General features: G+C 38.6%; 1 protein-coding gene across 1 annotated transcript in view; it reads right to left on the bottom strand.

Annotated features, from left to right (window-relative positions):
- LOC127419590 (low-density lipoprotein receptor-related protein 1-like) overlaps positions 1-21064 on the bottom strand; it is a 220280-nt gene that overhangs the window by 30868 nt on the left and 168348 nt on the right. Inside the window, exons 55-72 of the mRNA XM_051661097.1 lie at positions 17863-18050; positions 17567-17750; positions 16748-16833; positions 16515-16634; positions 16145-16332; positions 15311-15516; positions 12882-13070; positions 12636-12784; positions 12049-12142; positions 11839-11955; positions 11155-11274; positions 10483-10605; positions 4784-4909; positions 4546-4662; positions 1867-1973; positions 1588-1720; positions 1315-1437; positions 1097-1219 (exon numbers count right to left, since the gene is read on the bottom strand). Coding sequence (XP_051517057.1) covers positions 1097-1219; positions 1315-1437; positions 1588-1720; positions 1867-1973; positions 4546-4662; positions 4784-4909; positions 10483-10605; positions 11155-11274; positions 11839-11955; positions 12049-12142; positions 12636-12784; positions 12882-13070; positions 15311-15516; positions 16145-16332; positions 16515-16634; positions 16748-16833; positions 17567-17750; positions 17863-18050 — 2493 coding nt within the window. The remainder of the gene's footprint in view (positions 1-1096; positions 1220-1314; positions 1438-1587; positions 1721-1866; positions 1974-4545; positions 4663-4783; positions 4910-10482; positions 10606-11154; positions 11275-11838; positions 11956-12048; positions 12143-12635; positions 12785-12881; positions 13071-15310; positions 15517-16144; positions 16333-16514; positions 16635-16747; positions 16834-17566; positions 17751-17862; positions 18051-21064) is intronic.

Here is a 21064-nt window from a genome sequence, read left to right as displayed (position 1 = left end):
GTTTCATAATAAAACAATGGGATTAACAGTGATTATTCCATTGACAGCCATAGATTTAAACAGTAAGAAATAAAAACAAACCTGCATAGAATTTCATAGTTATGAAAAAAAAATTATATATATATATATATATATATATAGTGAAAAGGCCTATACACATAAATTTGATTTTAACTGAAAATGTTTCACTTCAGGTTTAAACATCTTGCATTACTATAATGGAAAAAAAGACACACTTAATGAAAAGTAAACATTTTTTATATAAAATCTTAATTAATTTTGCTTTAGTACAATGGCACTTACAAAAAATGTAAAAATTTAATTTTGCAAACAGCATCTCTTTATTATATCAGATGTACTATTTTTTCTCAAATAGGGAGAAGGGTCTGTCTACTTCCAGCAAGACAAGTACAAGACACACCCACTACAAGTTATTGCCCCTTTCAATAACCAGTGAAACGCTTGAGTCTTGCAGCAGTTGGATGTCAAATTCATACACTGTTTGTTGTGTTTATTTGGAGTCCTGCAGCAACCCTACAACTATACCTAGGCCTAAACCTAACCCTAACCTCAAAGATTAAAAAAATAAAAAAAGTCTGTGAAATTGTGAAAGTTATTTTAAATACAATCATACCGTCATATCACTAGGTGGCGACAGTGAGGAGAAATGTGATGAAAACGAAGAGAAGTTGCCAGCATTATGCTAAGCTAATAGGCTAACCGGCTAGCTTGTGAGCTAACTGGAGAAAACAGTACAGAGAAATTTTTTATTTTACCATTTATGTCTTCAGTTTAATAATATGATGCGTGACATATCATTCAAAGTTCTTCTTTGTTATATTTACACAGTTAAGACAACATGAATCATACAGCGATTGCATAGGATTTAAATTGTTCTTTTAGCCAAAAGAATCGCTTTATGATTGGGGGGTGTTACTTGGAGTGGGCGTGTCGTATAGTGGGTGTTCCTTGTCATCTTGCAGGTTGCAGACAGATACACTTGCAAATAGGGGGTCCCTTGCAAGGGGATCATCATATTTGGGGGTCCTTGGCATCAAGAAGTTTGAAAATCCCTGCCTTAGAGCACAAAACTCACCACAGTTGGCCTCATCTGAATTGTCCCCGCAGTTGTTCACACCATCACAGCGCTTTCCAGTCCAGAGACACACACGATTATTCATACAACGGAAAGTTCTAGTGGGCGGGCACTGGAAGTTTCCTAAATTAGAGAAAGAAAGAATCGTTGTGGCATTAACAAAGTTTTTTTTGCCTCTAGAATCCACATGTGACACGACTTAAAAAATGTGTTCTTACTGCACTCATCAGGGTTCTCATCAGAGTTATCACCACAGTCATCCTCCCCATCACACTTCCAGGACAACGGCTTACACAGAGTGTTATTACACTGGAACTCATCATGGGGGCAGTGCCGCACCACTTAAAGAGATGGATAGAGAGAAATGGAGAGGTAGAAAGTAGGACTGTGAGACATCTCTTACAATAAAAAATTATCTCCGGATTTTAATCTATTATGTTTTATAAAAGGACACAGGACAAACTGATTAACACAACAGACATATAACTCACCAGATATGTCACAGCTCTCTTCGTCACTGCCATCAATGCAGTCAGCATCAGCATCACAGCGCCAGCGAAGCGGAATGCAGTGCCCGTTCTTACACTGGAACTGATCCTCTTCACACTTCAGATCACAGCCGTGCTGAAGCACACACACACACACACACACACATACACAAACACACACAGAACATTACAAGCTTTAATTAAACCGTGTCTTGATTATTGTTGTTATTAGACATATGGCTATGCTCAACATGATTTTAAAAGTGGACATGCAGCAGGTACCTCATCCGATCCATCTGAACAGTCATGATCTCCATCACACTTCCACCTCCCAGCAATACAACGTCCATTAGTGCAGGCAAACTCACTCTCTGAGCACTTACGCGGCACTGAGAGAGCGAAACAGAGTGAGAGAGAAAGGGGAAGCAAAATGTTCATTTGAAGAGAAAAATATGTGCCACAGAGCATATTAAATATGACTATAAGGCAACATCTAGAAAATAAAGGGTAAAATTTAAAGACAAGGGCCATAGGTCAGCTTAGAGAGTGAGAAAATACACAAACACATATGCAGTTCTTAATTCAGGGTTCCAACTTCTATTCTTCAATGAATTTCCAAGATTTTTCAGTCTTTTTAAGACTTTTTAAATGATTATTCTGGGTTCAAAACAAGTTAAGCACAATCGACAGCGTCTGTGGCATAATGTTGATTACCACAAAAATGTATTTCGACTCGTCCCTCCTTTTCTTTAAAAAAAAAAAAAAAAGCACAAATCGTGAGACACTTACAATGGAAGTGAATGGGGCCAATTTTTGGAGGGTTTAAAGGCAGAAATGTGAAGCTTATAAATGTATTAAAGCACATACATTAATTCTTCTTTTAAAACTCATGTATTATTTGAGCCGTGAAGTTGTTTAGGCTAAATCATTTTTACAGGCGTTTTAGGGTTTGTAGACATAACATTGTCATGGCAACAACTTTACACAGAAAGTGTTAAGTGATTTTATTACACTTAAATCATAGTGTAATAAAGTCTTGTGGCTATACTTATATATATATATATATATATATATATATATATATATATATATATATATATATATATATATAAAATATAATAAAATAATATATTTAAAATAAAACATTTTTTTTTTTTAAGAAAAGGAGGGGCAAGTCAAAATCTATTTTTGTGGAAATCAATATTATGCCACAAATGCTGTCGATTGAGCATAACTTGTATTAAGCCCGGAATATTCCTTTAGGTTCATGAAGTTCATACTGGAAAGGGATTTTTAAAAATTGCACTGGAATTACCAAGAGCAATTTCTAGCCAATTAAATATTTGTACAGCTGTGTATAAGTTACAGTAAGGCACTTACAATGGAGGTGAATGGGGCCAGTGCATAAACGTTAAAATACACACTCTTTCAAAGTATAGCCACAAGACGCAAACATGATAAAATCACTTATCTGTATAAGTTTTATCCAATATTTTAACTTCATTGTCATGACAACCTGTTATCCCAGTATTTCAACAGACATGGTTATTAAGTGATTTTCTCACACTAAAATCACACTAACATATGTAATGTTTACATCGTGCGGCTATACTTTTGAAACAGTGTGTATTTTATTTGTCATTAACTTCCATTGCAACTGACTTACTAAAACTAAAATTTTAGATAAACAAGGGATGAGTTTAAATGATTTATTTTGTGGTAATTAACATTATGCCACAAATGCTGTCGATTGAGCTTAACTTATATTAAACCCGGAATATTCCTTTATAGCTTTATTAATTTCCATGACTTTTCCATGACTGAAATTTCATAATTTTATAATTTGTTTTATATAACCATGGGAACCCTGTTAATTAATTCAGAATCATTACAGACATTTTAATTTGGGACAACAAAATCAAGTAAATCTTTATTCAAGATTAAAACGCAGACACGTTTTACTTTTCAACAGCAGAAAATTGAACTCAACTACTTCACCACTAGAGGGCAGAAGCTGCAATTTGCAACTTTTTAATGCAAACACAAATAGATACATGGGGTGGGGAAATGGGGTGGGGAAATGAGAAGAGACAGGGAGGAGACGAGCTGGGATAGGTGGTTTGGAGGAGGGAGAGACCTACCTCTGTGTCAGGCCAATGGGTCAGTGTGAAATGAAGAATAAAGACAACATGAAGTGAGATGCAGCAGTGAGCAACATGTGAGTGAACCATGACATAGGACAAAACAATACCCACTATACCTCCCAATAGACACACGTAATGTGCACAACTACTGTAAAGTCAACAACTCGAGTCCTGCAACTGGCTATGTTCTTTCATGCAGTCTTAGGTGTCAACAGGTCAACAGTTGTGCTTAAAGGGATAGTTCCCCCAAAACTATCTTTCTTCTATGGAACACAAGAGGAATTGTTAGGCAGAATGATAGTCTCAGTCACTTTCATTGTATAGGAAAATGATGCAGTGAAAGTGACTGGTGACTGAGGCTAACAGTGCCAAACACTTCCTCACGAGTTCCATAGAAGAAAATAAGTCATATGTGTTTGGAACAACATGAGAGTGAGTAAACAACAAAATGTTAATTTTTGGGTGAATTTTTTTTTTAATAACATATCTTTATTGAGTTTTTACAATTTACACATTGAAAACCTACTTAACTGAACATTTCTTCTCCCCTTCCCCCTCCAAAGCTGCTTTGACATTAAATATTATACATTCCTTATGTTGATTTAAGTACATACTCCATAACTTCACACATCTATAGCTTCTTCGATATCTCCATTTTTAACACAGTCCAGAAACACCTCCCATATATCCTGAAATTCAGTGGACTTCTTCCTTACCACATAGGTACATTTTTCGAGAGCCAAGCTTAATATCAAATTCTTTAACCATAAATGGGTGAATTCTTTAACTGGGTCACTCTGGCAGCTGAGATACCTACCACACTTCTCCTCGTCTGAGTTGTCTCCACAGTCGTTGTCATAGTCACACTGCCAGCGACCGGGCACACAGCGGTTATTCTTACAGCGAAATTGGTACGGCTCACACGTCCTCTCGTCTGTGCCAAAGAACAATGAGGAAATAAAATAAATAACATTTATTATTATATTTCTTGAGAAGGCAACATTTGAAATTAATGAAAGAGTAAATGCAGAAAGTGAAGGGATGGGCAGTCGTACCACACTCCTCTTTGGGCTCATCTGAGGAATCACCGCAGTCGCCCTCTCCGTCACACATCCAGCGAGATGGGATGCAGCGGCCTGAGTCCTTACAGCGGAACTCATCCACACCACACTTCATCTGAGCTATAAAAAAACCAACAAATTTATTTACTAAAAAAAAAATCTTACCCTTCACTGTAGCTCTTGAATCTTATATTGGGTCACAAGACTTGACAATTGCCATTTATGGCATCAAATACTGTCAATGTGCCATTTTTAGTACATACAAATTCTGTAGTACATTTTAGGGATGCACCGATACCACTTTTTCTCTCCCGATCTGATTCCGATACCTGAACTCTCTGTATCAGCCTATACCAATCCAATACCAGAGGTTTTTTTTTCTTAATAATTTTAGAATATCTATACCTCACTGTGTGGAACTAATTGGGGGTACTCTTTTATATGAAAAGAAACACAAACCTCTAACTACACATTATTTCAATATATGTAAATCTGTAGCATATTAAGACATTTTTTGTTAACTAATCTACTGGATAATGCAGCAGCAAAATTACCAGTAATTCCAGTGAAAGTCTTCAGTAGAAAAAAAGTGTCACGGTCCTGTCACCTTTTCAGGTTGTGTTTCTGTCTGACGGGACAGTGGCATTATCGTCCCGTCTGTCTTGTGTTTCGTGTACGTTATTTGTGTGAGCGCACAGGTCCGGTTGTTAGTATCAGCTGTGAGGGAGTTATTGCTGTGCACTCTCCGGTGATGTCGTGGTCCTGTCACCTTGTCAGGTTGGGTTTTATCTGAAGAGGACCGTGGCATCATCGTTCCCTGTTTGTTTTGTTCCAAGCGTGTTGACATCCCTCATGTGTTTCAGGTGCCGCTGACACATGGAATCAGCATTTCCATGGGAACCCTGATTGTTTCCATGGGAACGCTAATCATGCCAACTTTCAGCTGCGAGCAGCACCTGCCCCTTGTTTGTTCATGCCTATGTTAATCCCTCATTTGCTGGATTGTTAAATGTAGTTAAATGTTGAATGTTAAATATTGCTCAGTGTACTCAGACTGAGTGTTTGAGTATTATTGTTTGATGTGAAGTAACTAACCTCACTCTCTCTGCCTAGCTGGTCCTGTCTTGTGTATCTGTTTGTTGCCCACATGTCGGGTGTGTGGTTACCTTCCAATATGCTGCATGTCAGCTGAGCATCCACAAAGGATACTTCTCTGCCCATGTGTCGGGTGTATGATTACCTTCCAGTTTGCTGCGTATCAGCTGAGCTTCCACGGAGGACTCTTACTCAGTAACTACGTATACTTATTATTGTAAATAAATCCTTTGAACTGTTCTGCTCTTGGGTCCCTTTGTCTCACTCTGACAAGAAGTCAGTTCTCTTTGCACAATTTTTTAACTTGTATCTGGACTTCAAAAGGATTCAGATCTCTTTTGTGTTCACTTAATTTTAATAGGATACAAGTTCACTTTTCATTCACACAATTATTTTTTGGAACCCAGTTAACTTAAATATTGCTGTAATTTGTAAACTAATAAAAATAATAATAATTATTATTATTCATTAACTTTTAGAATGATATTATACAATAGAAATATATATTCAGTAGTGCCTTCTTAAAGGTGCACTCAGTAATTTTTTCCTCATTAAAAAAGTTTAACTCCTATAGACATGAATTGTAATTTTGCAATATATGTAGGAAATCATGACCCCTCACATTAAAATGAATATATGTAGGAAATCATGACCACTCATATTAAAATTAAGATTCCAGTCATATCAGTAACCTTCTAAAAGCTGTTTTATTGTACATGGAGAAGATCCGCACATGGGGGCTGCCATGTTAGAATCACATGATCAGCCAAATACTACTCGCATAATATCAGTAACCGTCCTGTTAGCTGACACTTTCCCTCATTGATTAAAGTAATCATGGCTGACTGTGAATACAAACTTTCTACAATGGCATCTTAAACTGAAACCTATTGATTTTAAATGATGCTGCATCCAAGCCGCTACAGTAGGTGTCAGTGTAAGTCCAAGATGACACAAAAGTTACTGAGTGCACCTTTAATGTCAAAACACTCAGGCTTTTATTTGGTGGAACACTCCAGGAAGTCCATTGAGTGTGTATTTAGCCTAGTTCACAGTAGTTTAATATGCTTCTTAATCAAAATCTGGTGAAATGCTCCAATCTAAGGATGCACCGATATGGAATTTCTGTGCAGATACCGATAACCAATAATTTACAGCTCACTGTGGCCGATAACAATACCAATAACCTATATATACATATACAGTTGAAGTCAGAAGTTTACATACACCTTAGCCAAATACATTTAAACTCAGTTTTTCATAATTCCTGACATTTAATCGTAGAAAACATTCCCTGTCTTAGGTCAGTTTGGATCACTACTTTATTTTAAGAATGTGCAATGTCAGAATAATAGTAGAGAGAGTGATTTATTTCAGCTTTTATTTCTATCATCACATTCCCAGTGGGTCAGAAATTTACATACACTGTTAGTATTTGGTAGCATTGCCTTTAAATTGTTTAACTTGGGTCAAATGTTTTGGGTAGCCTTCCACAAGCTTCTCACAATAAGTTGCTGGAATTTTGGCCCATTCCTCCAGACAGAACTGGTGTAACTGAGTCAGGTTTGTAGGCCTCCTTGCTTGCACGTGCTTTTTCAATTCTGCCCACAAATTTTCTATCAGATTGAGGTCAGGGCTTTGTGATGGTCACTCCAGTACCATGACTTTGTTGTCAAGCCATTTTGCCACAACTTTGGAGGTATGCTTGGGGTCACTGTCCATTTGGAAGACCCATTTGCAACCGAGCTTTAACTTCCTGGCTGATGTCTTGAGATGTTGCTTCAATATAGCCACATAATTTTCCTTCCTCATGATGCCATCTATTTTGTGAAGTGCACCAGTCCCTCCTGCAGCAAAGCACCCTCACAACATGATGCTGCCACCCCCATGCTTCACGGTTGGGATGGTGTTCTTCGGCTTGCAAGCCTCATCCTTTTTCCTCCAAACATAACGATGGTCATTATGGCCAAACAGTTCAATTTCTGTTTCATCAGACCAGAGGACATTTCTCCAAAAAGTAAGATCTTTGTCCCCATGTGCACATGCAAACTGTAGTCTGGCTTTTATATGGCGGTTCTGGAGCAGTGGCTTCTTCCTTGCTGAGCAGCCTTTCAGGTTATGTCGATATAGGACTTGTTTTACTGTGGATATAGATACTTGTCTACCTTAAAATACATCCACAGGTACACCTCCAATTAGCCAATTGCTTCTTCCTTGCTGATGTCGATATAGGACTCGGTTTACTGTGGATATAACTACTTGTCAACCCGTTTCCTCCAGCATCTTCACAAGGTCCTTTGCTGTTGTTCTGGAATTGATTTGCACTTTTCGCCCCAAACTACATTCATCCCTAGGAGACAGAATGTGTCACCTTCCTGAGCGGTATGATGGCTGCGTGGTTCCATGGTGTTTATACTTGGGTACTATTGTTTGTACAGATGAACACAGTACCTTCAGGCATTTGGAAATTGCTCCCAAGGATGAACCAGACTTGTAGTGGCCCACAATTGTTTTTCTGAGGTCTTGGCTGATTCCTTTTGATTTTCCCATGATGTCAAGCAAAGAGGCACGGAGTTTGAAGGTAGGCCTTAAAACACATCCACAGGTACACCTCCAATTCAGTACACCTCCTATCAGAAGCCAACTGGCTAATTGCCTAAAGGCTTAACATAATTTTATGGAATTTTCCAAGCTGCTTAAAGGCACAGTTAACTTATTGCATGTAAACTTCTGACCCACTGGAATTGTGATATCATCCATTAAAAGTGAAACAATCTGTCTGTAAACAATTGTTGGAAAAATGACTTGTGTCATGAACAAAGTAGATGTCCTAAACGACTTGCCAAACAATGAGTTTTAATGACTTCAACCTAAGTGTATGTAAACTTCTGACTTCAACTGTATATAAAGTGTTAGTTTTTCATCCTTTAACCTGGAACTGCTAGCTAATTCATTGTATGGTGAAAAGCTTATTTAAAAAATGTGTCATATAAAAGCTTGGAATTTGAACTTGCTGCTATTTAAGGTTTTGCGAATGTAAAATGAACCAGAAATGTGCCTATATTACAGATGTATGCTGTTTTGAATGGCAAATAAATGACAATACACTTGCATAAACTGCATGGTCCCAATTTATATGAGTGTTTACAGTATTCCTGATGACTTGCTAACAGAGAGAGAATAATTAACTTTAAACAGCTGTAATAATGCATTAAACCAAAATGAGGCAATAAACAGCTTGTAACGAACATTAAACTACAAAACACAAATACTAACCCTAAACTCTGTATACACGGTGTAATATTAATTCTAGCAGTCACACTGCAAGTGCAGCGGTGGTTTGTGTGCGTTATGTATGTGTTTGCATTGTGCTTATGCACTCATTCACAGATGCTTGTTATAGCGCTCATCTTTGACAGTTCCATTGTATAACTTATGAAATGTGATCACAACAATCATAATGGGAATAGGTAACATCATACATATTGAGTCATAACATTAGAAATGTCTCAACTGGTAAAATACAACAAGCACATTCATTTCACTCACAAACTAATGTTTTTATCTATCCTGAGTCACTCTGTGAGAATTATTTCAAGATATATGTACCTTGTTAGGTTGTGTTTGGACTTGTTTTAAATCACAGTGCTGTTCTGTAAGTAACAATGTGCTATTTCCCACAGTCGGTTTATGTTTCATAAGTAATAAGCAAAAATGATTGCCCCAAAGTAACATACATACATGTTTTTGTCGCATTTTCATTTATTGCCTCATGAAACAAACAGAATATGGGAAATGGCATGTCGTTACTTACAGCAGATGACTAAAACCAGCCCAATGTAACAAGGTGCAGAGATGTTTAAATAATCTTCACAGAGCAACATGAGCTTGGCTTTTACTTGCAGACACGCTGTGTATGCGCACGCACACTGTCACATGTGGCTGCCCGAGTCCCTGCCTGAAGGAAAGAAGCTGCAGGCAGTCAAGAGATTCTCAGCTGCAAGCAAATAAACCGGTGAAATAACTATCGGTGAAAATATAGGCGGTAATTCCATTATCAGCGTGATAATATTTGGATTTTCCAGGTTATCATCGTGCATCCCTACTCCGATCTTAGATATTCGTGTAGCGCACACATATTGTGAGCCACTCTGAAAGCAGCAGCACACCATGATAGCCCCACGTGTGCAATGAGTGCCTGTCTACAGAGCAGCACACATTCACTGAAAAGTGCTGCACATGCAGACTATTAATAAGTAAATACAACACAGCCTTTTTTGATTCACAAAGCTGTTGTCGGTCTTCAAGAGAATTTGAATAAAGTCATATGTTCTACTTTAATGGTCATTTTTGGAGCTTGACAGTAACGTACATGGCTAATACATCATCGGATTTGGATCAAAGTATTAGATTATCATTGTATTAACATCTTAAATTATGGTCTGACAAGCAACCAAATGGCGTCATAGGATGGATATACCACACACTTTGTATGGACCACTATTATGATACTTTTATGGTGCCTATTTTATCATTTTGGAGTTTAACAGACCCATTTTGGGTAAAACTGTTCATGTGCATGTTTGTCGTTTCCTTACTGCAGTTGGCTGGTTCATCGGAGCCATCCACACAGTCGTAGTCTCTATCACAGACCCAGACCCGTGGTATACAGAGTTTAGTGATGGCACACTGGAACTGGTTTGGAGCACAGGTCACCTCAGCTACAACACAAAAGACCAACAAAACTGCCAATCAGCTCAACACTCCAACTCACCAAATACCAAAAAACAGCCTGTAAGGGTATTGATGCTGACTACCACCCCTGGAGTCGCGAGTTCGAATCCAGGGCGTGCTGAGTGACTCCAGCCAGGTCTCCTAAGCAACCAAATTGGCCCGGTTGCTAGGGAGGGTGGAGTCACATGGGGTAACCTCCTTGTGGTCGCTATAATGTGGTTCTCGCTCTTGGTGGGGCGCGTGGTGAGTTGTGCGTGGATGCCGCGGAGAATAGCGTTAAGCCTCCACTCACGCTAGGTCTCCGCGGTAATGCGCTCAACAAGCCACGTGATAAGACCGTCTCAGACACGGAGGCAACTGAGATTCGTCCTACGCCACACAGATTGAGGCGAGTCACTACGCCACCACGAGGACTTAGAGAGCGCATTGGGAATTGGGCATTCCAAATTGGGGAGAAAAAAAAAGAAAGAAAAGAAAACAGCCTGTAAAACAGAGCTTGATGATTTTTTGGGAGAGATACAAGAGTAAGCACTCACGACAGTCCTTCTCATCTTCACCCTGGCCGCAATTGCTCTGACCATTACAGCGCAAGATTCCAGGGATACAGCGACTGGGATGGGAGCACTTAAACTGGCTTGGCAGGCAAACATGGATGTCTGAACAAGGGAAAAAAATAGTATTCATAGAAAATAGTATACAAATATTTATCAACCAAATGTCCTAAATCTTCAAATAAGGGCTCCAGTTTAACTACAATCGGAAGGGAGAACCAGCTCTTCTTCTTATTTTTTAAAATCTGGAACTGAATAATTTTATGATGTTCAGTGCAGTTAATGGTTCTTGGAACTAATGCGTTCTTCTGCAGACTGAACACCATACTAAAATTCTCTCATTTGTGATTTGTGAACAAATCTTTCTGATTGTATCTTTTCATTGGATGAAGTGCGAACAATGTAGCCTGATTCACAAATAAATGACTCTTTTGAACCAGTTCTTTTTAATGAATTAAAACGAAATTAGTTAAACTACTCACAAATCAATCTCAAACTTCCTTTTCACTCATAGGTAAGTAAAGTAAAATAATCATTGAGCCTTTGAAGAATGAGAACCATTCAAAATCAGAATCAAAATCAGAACCATTAACTTCCTTATGATTTCCACCCCATACTACACACTATGTGAAAGTTGTGGGAAAGGTAACTATCGGTTAGACATCATACCACAGTTGGCCTCATCAGAGTTGTCCTGGCAGTCATTATCTCCATCACAGATGTAAGCCGGGTTAGTGCAGAGACCTGTGCCACACTGGAACTGACCCGGTCTGCATTTAAACTCAGCTGAAACCCAACAACACAGAGTGTGAGAATATAATCTACTTTGAAAGTATCCATGGTGAATATCTCTCATCAGTTAAAAGCCCATATACTGACGACAATCAGCAGGTTCATCCGAGCGGTCTCCACAGTCATCCTCGGTATCACACTTCCACCAGAAGGGAATACACTTATCATTCTTGCAGACAAACTGAAAGAAAAGCAGACAGGCATTTTTAAAGCTTGTGAGTCACAACACAGCATTATGTAATGAATCAAAAGTCACCTATCAAAAACGTGTCCGTTAAATGTGCCTAGAAAGCTATAAATTTCATGTACATCTGATTTTTTTGTCCTAACCAGGCATGATTGACAAGCAACAGAACATTTTGCCGATTGCTTAGTTTGTATTTTTGTTGAGCCACGCTGGGTATTGCCATTTGCTGTTATTGTGTCACGTCGCTCAACATTTTCACTTTCATTGGGGACATACAAATAACTACTTCTGTCACACCTGGTTAGGACAGTCTATGCAACATTGCCATAGAAGACCCCAAGTTACAGGGACGGTCTTTCTAAAAGAGCTTTGCACAAGGGTACAGTGGCCCCAACATCGCTCCTGGCACGGTTCGAACCTGCAGCCGTGCTGCAAAGTCTTTGACCACTAGGCAACACCTACCCTGAAAAAGCCCACATATACACACCTGGCTGGCAGTACAGTTGGATAAGCATTGCTTTCCATCAGCAGCCAGGTAGAAGTTTGTGGGGCAGGCACACTTGTATCCCCCTCCAGGAGAGAGCAGACACAGATTACTGCAGCCACCATTATCCTCCTGACACGGGTGGCCTGACACTGAAATCAAAAGATATCAAAGGAGATAATGTTTAGAAACATCAAACACTAGAATAACATTTCTACTGTATGTGACAGCATGTGTGTGTCTTCTCACCCTCAGGCTGTCTGGATGGATGGTAGATGTGTATGTCCATGGGTCGGTGTAAAGTGCTGATCAGCACAGTCTTGTTGGTGCCAAGGGTTTTGTGAGCTCTGTTGATGGACTTGGTCTCCCAGTCGGTCCAGTAGATGAACTCCTCAAACAGAGTCATGGCAAAGATGTGAGGGATGTCATGATTCAGCACTGTGGGGAAGAGAACATAAGCACCACATTTAATAACCACACAACTACCAAAGCAACAAACCTAAACCAGTCACAATCCTCAAGATATTTAATGTACACAATGATTAATGTTTAGCACTTCTGATGCAAGACAAAAAACTTGTAAAAACAACATGAAATGGCAGTTGCAATAAATTTAAATGAGCCATGACATACTGTTTTTTCCCCCAATTGTATTATTTTACCTGAGGTCCACTTTAAAAAAAAAGGTCTGGCCCAAAAACAGTCATAATTTAGTCATATATATAATTTTCCACCCCATCTCTGGCCCTCTGACTGAAACACTTGGTTGTCGGCTCTGTTCCTCTTTAAGACTTTAATGCAAACACCCACTAATACTAACATCGTGCAGCACCTTTGAGTACAGCTATATACATTTGAAACTCCGCTGGAAGAGAATAAACCAGCTCCACACCAAAAATTATATTTCAGGGTTTACACATGCCACATCCATCATGAAATAACAATAACAACAAAGTAAGCGAAACACTTTGCTTTCAAGTCCAGCGGCACCATAAACCATAAATATCAAATGGTCATCATTGATGGTTTTGCTGTCGAGTCCAATAGTTTTTAACTGCCCCATCTTTCAATAACAGTGGCAAAAGCATATGCTACATCATATAGTGACTGGTTCATTATTACAATATTATTATTCTCCACCTATGTAGCCTCAGATACATCATCAGAAAAGTCACTTCAGAGGTGAAGTTATTGAATTTTGATGAAAGAATATGATTTTTTTTTTTAAATAATACACATGCATCATGTACAGTGCACAATAAGACCATTATTAAGTAGTATAGTTATAAATGAATTATAAGTAAATTAGGGTCAATTCTGATTTTCTTATCTTAAAGAAGTATTTCATACACTGCTGTAAAAAAAAAAAAAAAGAAGCTTATACTAGCCTAAGGTGGTTTGCTGGTTTTAGCTTGTCGCCCAGTCTGGCTAAGCTGGTGTTTAGCTGTTTTAGCTTAGTTGGCCAGCAAGTCCACGAGCATGACTAGCTGAAAAGTGTCCTAAACCCTTCAAAACCATCAAGGGAAAAGACTGTTCAAGTGTGGTCTGTGAGAAAGAAGACAATTCTCCAATAACCCTTATCAAACACACAGACAGAGGTGTCGAATAGACCTTGTTTACATGGACACCAGAAAGCCGTTTATTGCATGAAAGCAGCTTAAGAATCAAAATCGGCATATGCATGCACTGTGTTCGTGGCTTTCTCTTTACCCTTGTATACATGTGGCTCGGTCAGGAAGCAGCTTTCTCCACAGCAACATAATATTTCTGCAATGCTGATGTAAAAAAAATGGCATCTGAAAAAGCCTTCACTATTTTATTCTTTGCTTTATTTCTAGATATTCCAAAGTTGTTGCTGTGTTTGTTTCATCAACTTTCCATCACGGCTTGCAGTGGAACTGCTCTTCAATAGTGGGGTTTCCCTCCTACCTCAAACTCTGGGATTCCCCCAATGTACTTGAGTGCATATAAGTGGATGTGAGGGACAGTAGTCGAAATTTTTAATTGGTTTATATAAATGGGTATGGTTTATAGTGTATATGCTTTTCCCACTGTACTTCCAGAAATGTTGAAATCTTTCCAATATGTTGACTTATTGATATGATGTATGGCTGCATCCTATGACGTTAGTTATCTGGTCTGTTCACACACATGCGCACTCTTCCAAAACCTGTAAGAATGCCGCTAATGCGTTTACATGGCCGCATTCTCCTGGAGAAACCCAATTGTGCTAAACTGCTTTCTCCTAATCCCTTAAACAGTGTAAGGGAAACACCGTTCTCATTTACATGATGTTTCAGGATGCCACTTTCTGCAAAAACCCTGCAATAAACCATTTCATAAGTGCATGTAAATGGGGTCATAGACTCAGCATGCTTCTCCAGTGGTCGTCACTGCTTTAGAGCTGTTTTAGAATCTAAGAGAGACCGCTCAGGCTGGGACAGAGTTCCAACTTGATATTTGTGCTAGCATGTTCTAGGGTAAGCTTCAATTCATATGGAAAATCACCTCCTCCTCACATAGACTCTATCTCAGAAACAACAGAACAACTGTAACAATGTAATTTATTGGAGACATGGAGACTGGGCCATTTCTAGTGTGATGCTTGTCTAGACTAACTGCCTGAAGACATAATTTCACAAATGTCATATGCATGTTGCCTGTGTGTTTGCACTCACCAATGTGCCTGTTGGATCCGTCTAGACTGGCAAAAGCAATGTAGTCTTCACGAGCATCTGCCCAGTAGATACGGTCATTTATAAAATCTAGAGTCAAGCCATTGGGCCACGTGATCTTATCCTGAATGATGACTTGACGGTCTGTGCCGTCCATGCCAATACGGCCGATATGTGGCACATCACCCCAGTCTGACCAGTACAGATAACTGGAAATGACAAACCGCAAAAATGAGTCAAGCTTCTAACTTAAATACACAGACACATCAAGTGGAAAGGACATGTAATATGCACATACAAAAAAACAACATATTTCCAAAGGGACAAAATATCTGCAACTACTTGAATTGTCGAGAGATCTTTTATAATACACTTATAATACATCTTATTACACAGCTCTCTGCAATACTTGATTCTTATTTTTCAAAACATTGCTGCAATCTGCAGTCAGATGTTTTTGTATTATGACTGGTGTACTGTTTATTTGAACATTGTCCCTGGCAACCAATATCCTACAGTACACTATCATGTCTTTTGCAGAACCAGTCTTCTCATACAATAAAATTATTTAAACTCAAAACAATATTTCATGTCCATTTGGTGAGCAGCGATGCAATAAGTAAGATAATGTATAATCAGCTGGTCATAATCGCATAATAAACCCCTTCAGGATGATGTAAGACCTTCTCGAATCTGAAATCCCCCTGTCAAGGTTTCTTTTGCGATAATGACCAGCTGACTGTACATTATCCCTTACATATAATATGTGATGCACGACTCGGTTTTTGAACATTCAAAGCTGTTGTGTGATAAATGTTGGTGTGTTTAATGTCTCACCCATTCCTCACATCCACAGCAACAGCTCTGGGCTCCCGCAGGCCACTGTTGACTAGTATGCTTCTGTAAGCTCCATTCAGCTTGGAAACCTCGATTGTGTCTCTGCCCTTATCACACCAGTACAGGTTCCCACCAGCCCAGTCCACAGCCAGACCGTCAGGGTTACTCAGAGAAGTTCTGTGCAGCACCTGTACAAGCAGCCAATCAAAGAGTAGCAAACAATCAGAACAAGAGTAACAACATACAGTCTGTGATGAAACTTGTCAGTGGTGGAATTTGTAATCTATAAAAGACATTATGAAACATTTGGTACAAGATGTGAACCCAAAATCAGGAATCAGCTGTGTGTGACCTCTACTGCTTCACAGACCTGCACGTTACTGCCATTGATGTTCATGCGGCGAATCATGCTGCCCTGTGTGGTCACATCTGTCCAGTAGATCATCTGCTCTGCATAGTGATAATCCAGAGCCACCGCGTTGTTGAGCCCCTGTTGTACACACACATATAAAATTGTTATATAAACAGAAACAGTCACATTTATCCCTTCAGCAATATCAGAAAACTGGAATGGTCTCCTTAAGAGAGAGAGAGCCATCTCACCTGTTTTATCAATGTGTAGTTAGACCCATCCAAGTTGAGTTTGCGCAGGTAGTAACGGTTAGCAAAGATAAGGAAAGGTTCCTCCTCTGTAATTTAAGCAACACTGTTAGTATCAGCAATTGTTGATCAGAAATAACAAAACAACTACTTAGGGCAAAGGTAAACTGTTTCCCAAAAAATGCATAAATCACTTAAGTACTCCATTTCAAAACTTAGTGGAGCTGCCTAGAGAGGCAGCATTTTAAGGCCGCACTCTTGACACAAACTTTGTTCTAAAATGCAGATAACGTAATTATGCTGCCTCCGAAGATACCTTGTTTTGACCAAATTCTAAGACAGCACTGCATGAATCCTTTGCAAAGAAGGCACTTATTGCATAACATATTGCGTTCAATACTTAAATGTATAGATACGAAATAGGTTTGTGTAATTACTAATGTATTATTGGTATGTATTTGAGTATCGCAGCATTAGCTTAACAACATGCTAACGTCAAACTCAACTGAAATCAGTTGTGAGTTGAATCTACCATTAGGAGTGCTATCTGTGTGGCACACAGAGCTGCTGCCTATGTAGGTAAATCGGTCACTTATGAGGTTCCATGATGGTTATGATACCGCCTTAGAATTCAGTAGGCAGGAAGGCAGCTTACTAGGTTTCTGAACAGTGCTACTGTATGTAGGTTCAAAGGCTGGTGGGGTAACATTTAGACTTATATCTTTAGCACTCAGTTTTTGTGTCAAATGTGCATTGGGCTCTGAATGCTGCCAACAGTATTTGTTAACCTGATCTAGTTAGAGCACATAAGAGGAGGCTCACCAGATGTGGATTTGCAGCTGGTGGGGTCGTCAGGTCGCGGCACAAAGCCATCCACACAGAGGCAGTGGAAGCTACCATGTGTATTGATGCAGCGCTGAGCGCAGGGGTACGTGGTGCTGCACTCGTCCACATCCACACATGTCTTCCCATCATGCTTCAGATGGAAACCGGGATGACACCGGCACTGCAGTGGGCAAGACAAGAGACACGTCATTGCTGATACATGTCCAGTTACTTAGTCTAATTAACCCAAATATTAAAAGGTAAATATGCGTGAGGTAAATATATACACGTACCTTGAAGCCAATCATGAGATCCTCACAGAGCTGTGAGCAGCCACTCAGCTTGCTGTTGAGACATTCATTGATGAAGCAGCTGAGCTCATCAGAACCGTCACCACAGTCATCATTACCATCACACAGCAATGTTTCATTCACACACTTCCCATTGGTGCACAGGAAAGTGGAGTCATTACAGCGCCTCTCTGTGGACACAAACCAAACTACAAACTGAACACGAAGTTCTCATTTTAAAAGCTACACTATATAAAGCCTTACACAAAAAGTACTATCACGTACTATAGTACAGTGATAGCATTAGATGGTAATTTCATGGTACTCTGATATATACCAAGGTAATGAATGATTATGTTCATGGTCAAACGACATGGGTTTTACAATGGTCAGCGCTGATCCAGATATCTAAAGAACAAGGTGACCAGTGGCTAACATAATACCAATATACTGTATATAATACAATTGGAACAAAATGAAATGTACACAAAATTGCAGAAATGTAATTTATTTTACACAACATTCACTCTAAAGTTACTAAACATATTTAAAAACAGCAATTATTAAGGCTCAAGGAGGCATGGAATTTTTTTCATTTCCATATCAACAGTTTATTTCAATTGTTTTTTCTTTAAGACGGTGTCTAAATAAACAAATTCAAAAATAACATTTTAATCAACTGAAAATAGAGCAATTACTTTTCAAAATAATATTGTATTGTTTTAGTATTGTATTTTATTTTATCAAATGAAGTGCTTTTAAACAGAACCTCACAGCAAAATCCAAAATACAACACTGGAGTTATTTTTGTCTATAACAAAAAAAGTGCTGCATAACAGAGCAACACAGATGTGCGATATTGCTTAAATATAATACAATTACTATTGATCTATTACTATTATTAGTAGTAGCAGTAGTAGTTATATTACAGTGAATACTAGGGGTGTGACGATACATTTAGCTCACGAGATGAAACGATACACCATACTGGGGTCACAAGAACGAGACGAGACAATATTTTAACACTATATACACTACCGGTCAAAAGATTTGAAACTTACTCATTCTTTATTATAATTTTTTTTCTTCACATTTTAGAATAATAGTAAAGTCATCAAAACTATGGAATAACAAATGGAACTGTGGGAATTATGTTGTGACTAAACAAAATCCAAAATAAATCAAAACATCTTCAAAGTAGTCACCCTTTGCCTAGAATTTGCAGACATGTACTCTTGACATTTTCTCAACTTCTTGAGGTATCACCCTGGGATGTTTTTAAACAGTATTGAAGGTGTTCCCATCTATGTTGGGCACTTATTGGCTGCTTTTCTTTATTATTTGGTCCAAGTCATCAATTTCAAAAAATTTTTTTTTTTAAATACGTTTTAGTTTTGTAATGAAATAAATTAATATGGTGGCACAATTTTATTTTTGTCTACAAAACTAATTTCAAACATTTAAGCATACGATTTTTTAGATCATGAGAAACATTTCAGGCAAGTGTTTCAAAACTTTTGACCGGTAGTGTATATGACTGGAAAAATAGTCTTTTATTCGACTGAAAGTCACAAAATGCAAAACAATGCAGGTGCATTCTGAAATGTTTTAACTAAGCATCTTGTAATGAATGTCACTTCAGTTCTACTTTCTGAGTATGAATTATCATATGCAGTAAAGACAGAACAATATGCAAGCACTGTAAAAGGTTTTGCCACAAACTCAACTGACTGGCTTCTCTCTTGTATGATTTCACATGAGTCTCTTCAGACCTGGTTGATTTTAGTTGAGAGCTGCGGTGGTTCTGTAGGTGTCTTTGCATAGTGCTTGTGTTAGCGGCGGTGTACAGCACTATTTTCTTACAGTGCTTACATATTGGCTGTGTCTCGTTTGGAAGGCTGCATCCTCCGGAGGTCGCATTTATCGGCCGCATGCATCATCGAGGCTGTCTCGTTTGATACTTGTTAAAAAAAAAAATTAAACGAGACAGCCTCGATGACGTATGTGGCCGATAAATGCGACCTCCGGAGGATGCAGCCTTCCAAATTAGAGACAGCCTTTGTTCGTGTCTTGTCTATCACTGTCGCCGTTTATTGTTTCCACAGGGTACCTAAAATGCTGCCACACAAACTATTTAAAAGTGGCGGGGACATCTTCTATGCTAATCTCACACTCCATCATGCTGATATCATCGTGGCACGAGATCTCGTCACACTCCTAGTGAATACTAAACAGTAGTTATATATTTCAGTCATAATTTTTCCATTTAAATTGAGCTTTTATTTTGGCGGAAACTTTTATTTTGGAGAAGTCCTTTCCGTTTCTCTGTGTTTTTGACAGTAGCTTCTCACCGCAGGAAAAGCTGGACGCTATGTTTCCCAATGTGACTATTAAACTGCAAAAGGCTGCCATATAATTAAATAAATATTTAGTCTGTATGTGCCTCACGCTACAAAGTGAATTAGGGCTCTGCTTGCTGTCGTCTGCTAAAAACAGAGCATGCAATGCTCATGATGATGTTTTCTGTGTATGTGCCAACAAGCTCTAAAAGGTATGAGCAGCCGGTGTTGACAACACTGTCTCCACACATTAACTTTGAAGCGCTTAGCACATGCAAACTATATATTTATCTCATTAAATCGCAGCATTTGCGGTTTAATAATTACACAGCGACATTACTTGATTTCAAATTGTGCGCTGAATGTTTATGGAATGATATTTGTACGTCAGATGGTTTTATGTTTTTGTATCAGTATTTTTACGAGCACTAGTAAAAGTACAGTTGAAGTCAGAAGTTTATATACAGCCAAATACATTTAAACTCATAAAAACAAATACGTTTTTCAGAATTCCTGATATTTAATCGTAGAAAACATTCCCTGTCTTAGGTCAGTTAGGATCACTACTTTATTTTAAGAATGTGAAATGTCAGAATAATAGTAGAGAGAATCATTTATTTCAGCTTTTATTTCTTTTACCACATTCCCAGTGGGTCAGAAGTTTACATACACTTTGTTAGTATTTGGTAGCATTGCCTTTAACTTGGGTCAAACATTTTAGGTAGCCTTCCACAAGCTTCTCACAGTAAGTTGCTGGAATTTTGGCCCATTCCTCCAGACAGAACTGGTGTAACCGAGTCAGGTTTGTAGGCCTCCTCCCTCGCACATGCTGTTTCAGTTCTGCCCACAAATTTTCTATCAGATTG

Source organism: Myxocyprinus asiaticus, chromosome 29, assembly GCF_019703515.2.
Source record: "Myxocyprinus asiaticus isolate MX2 ecotype Aquarium Trade chromosome 29, UBuf_Myxa_2, whole genome shotgun sequence".
NCBI classification, from domain to species: domain Eukaryota; kingdom Metazoa; phylum Chordata; class Actinopteri; order Cypriniformes; family Catostomidae; genus Myxocyprinus; species Myxocyprinus asiaticus.
Note: the sequence above shows the minus strand (reverse complement) of the source record. Positions and strands in the feature narration are given on the sequence as shown.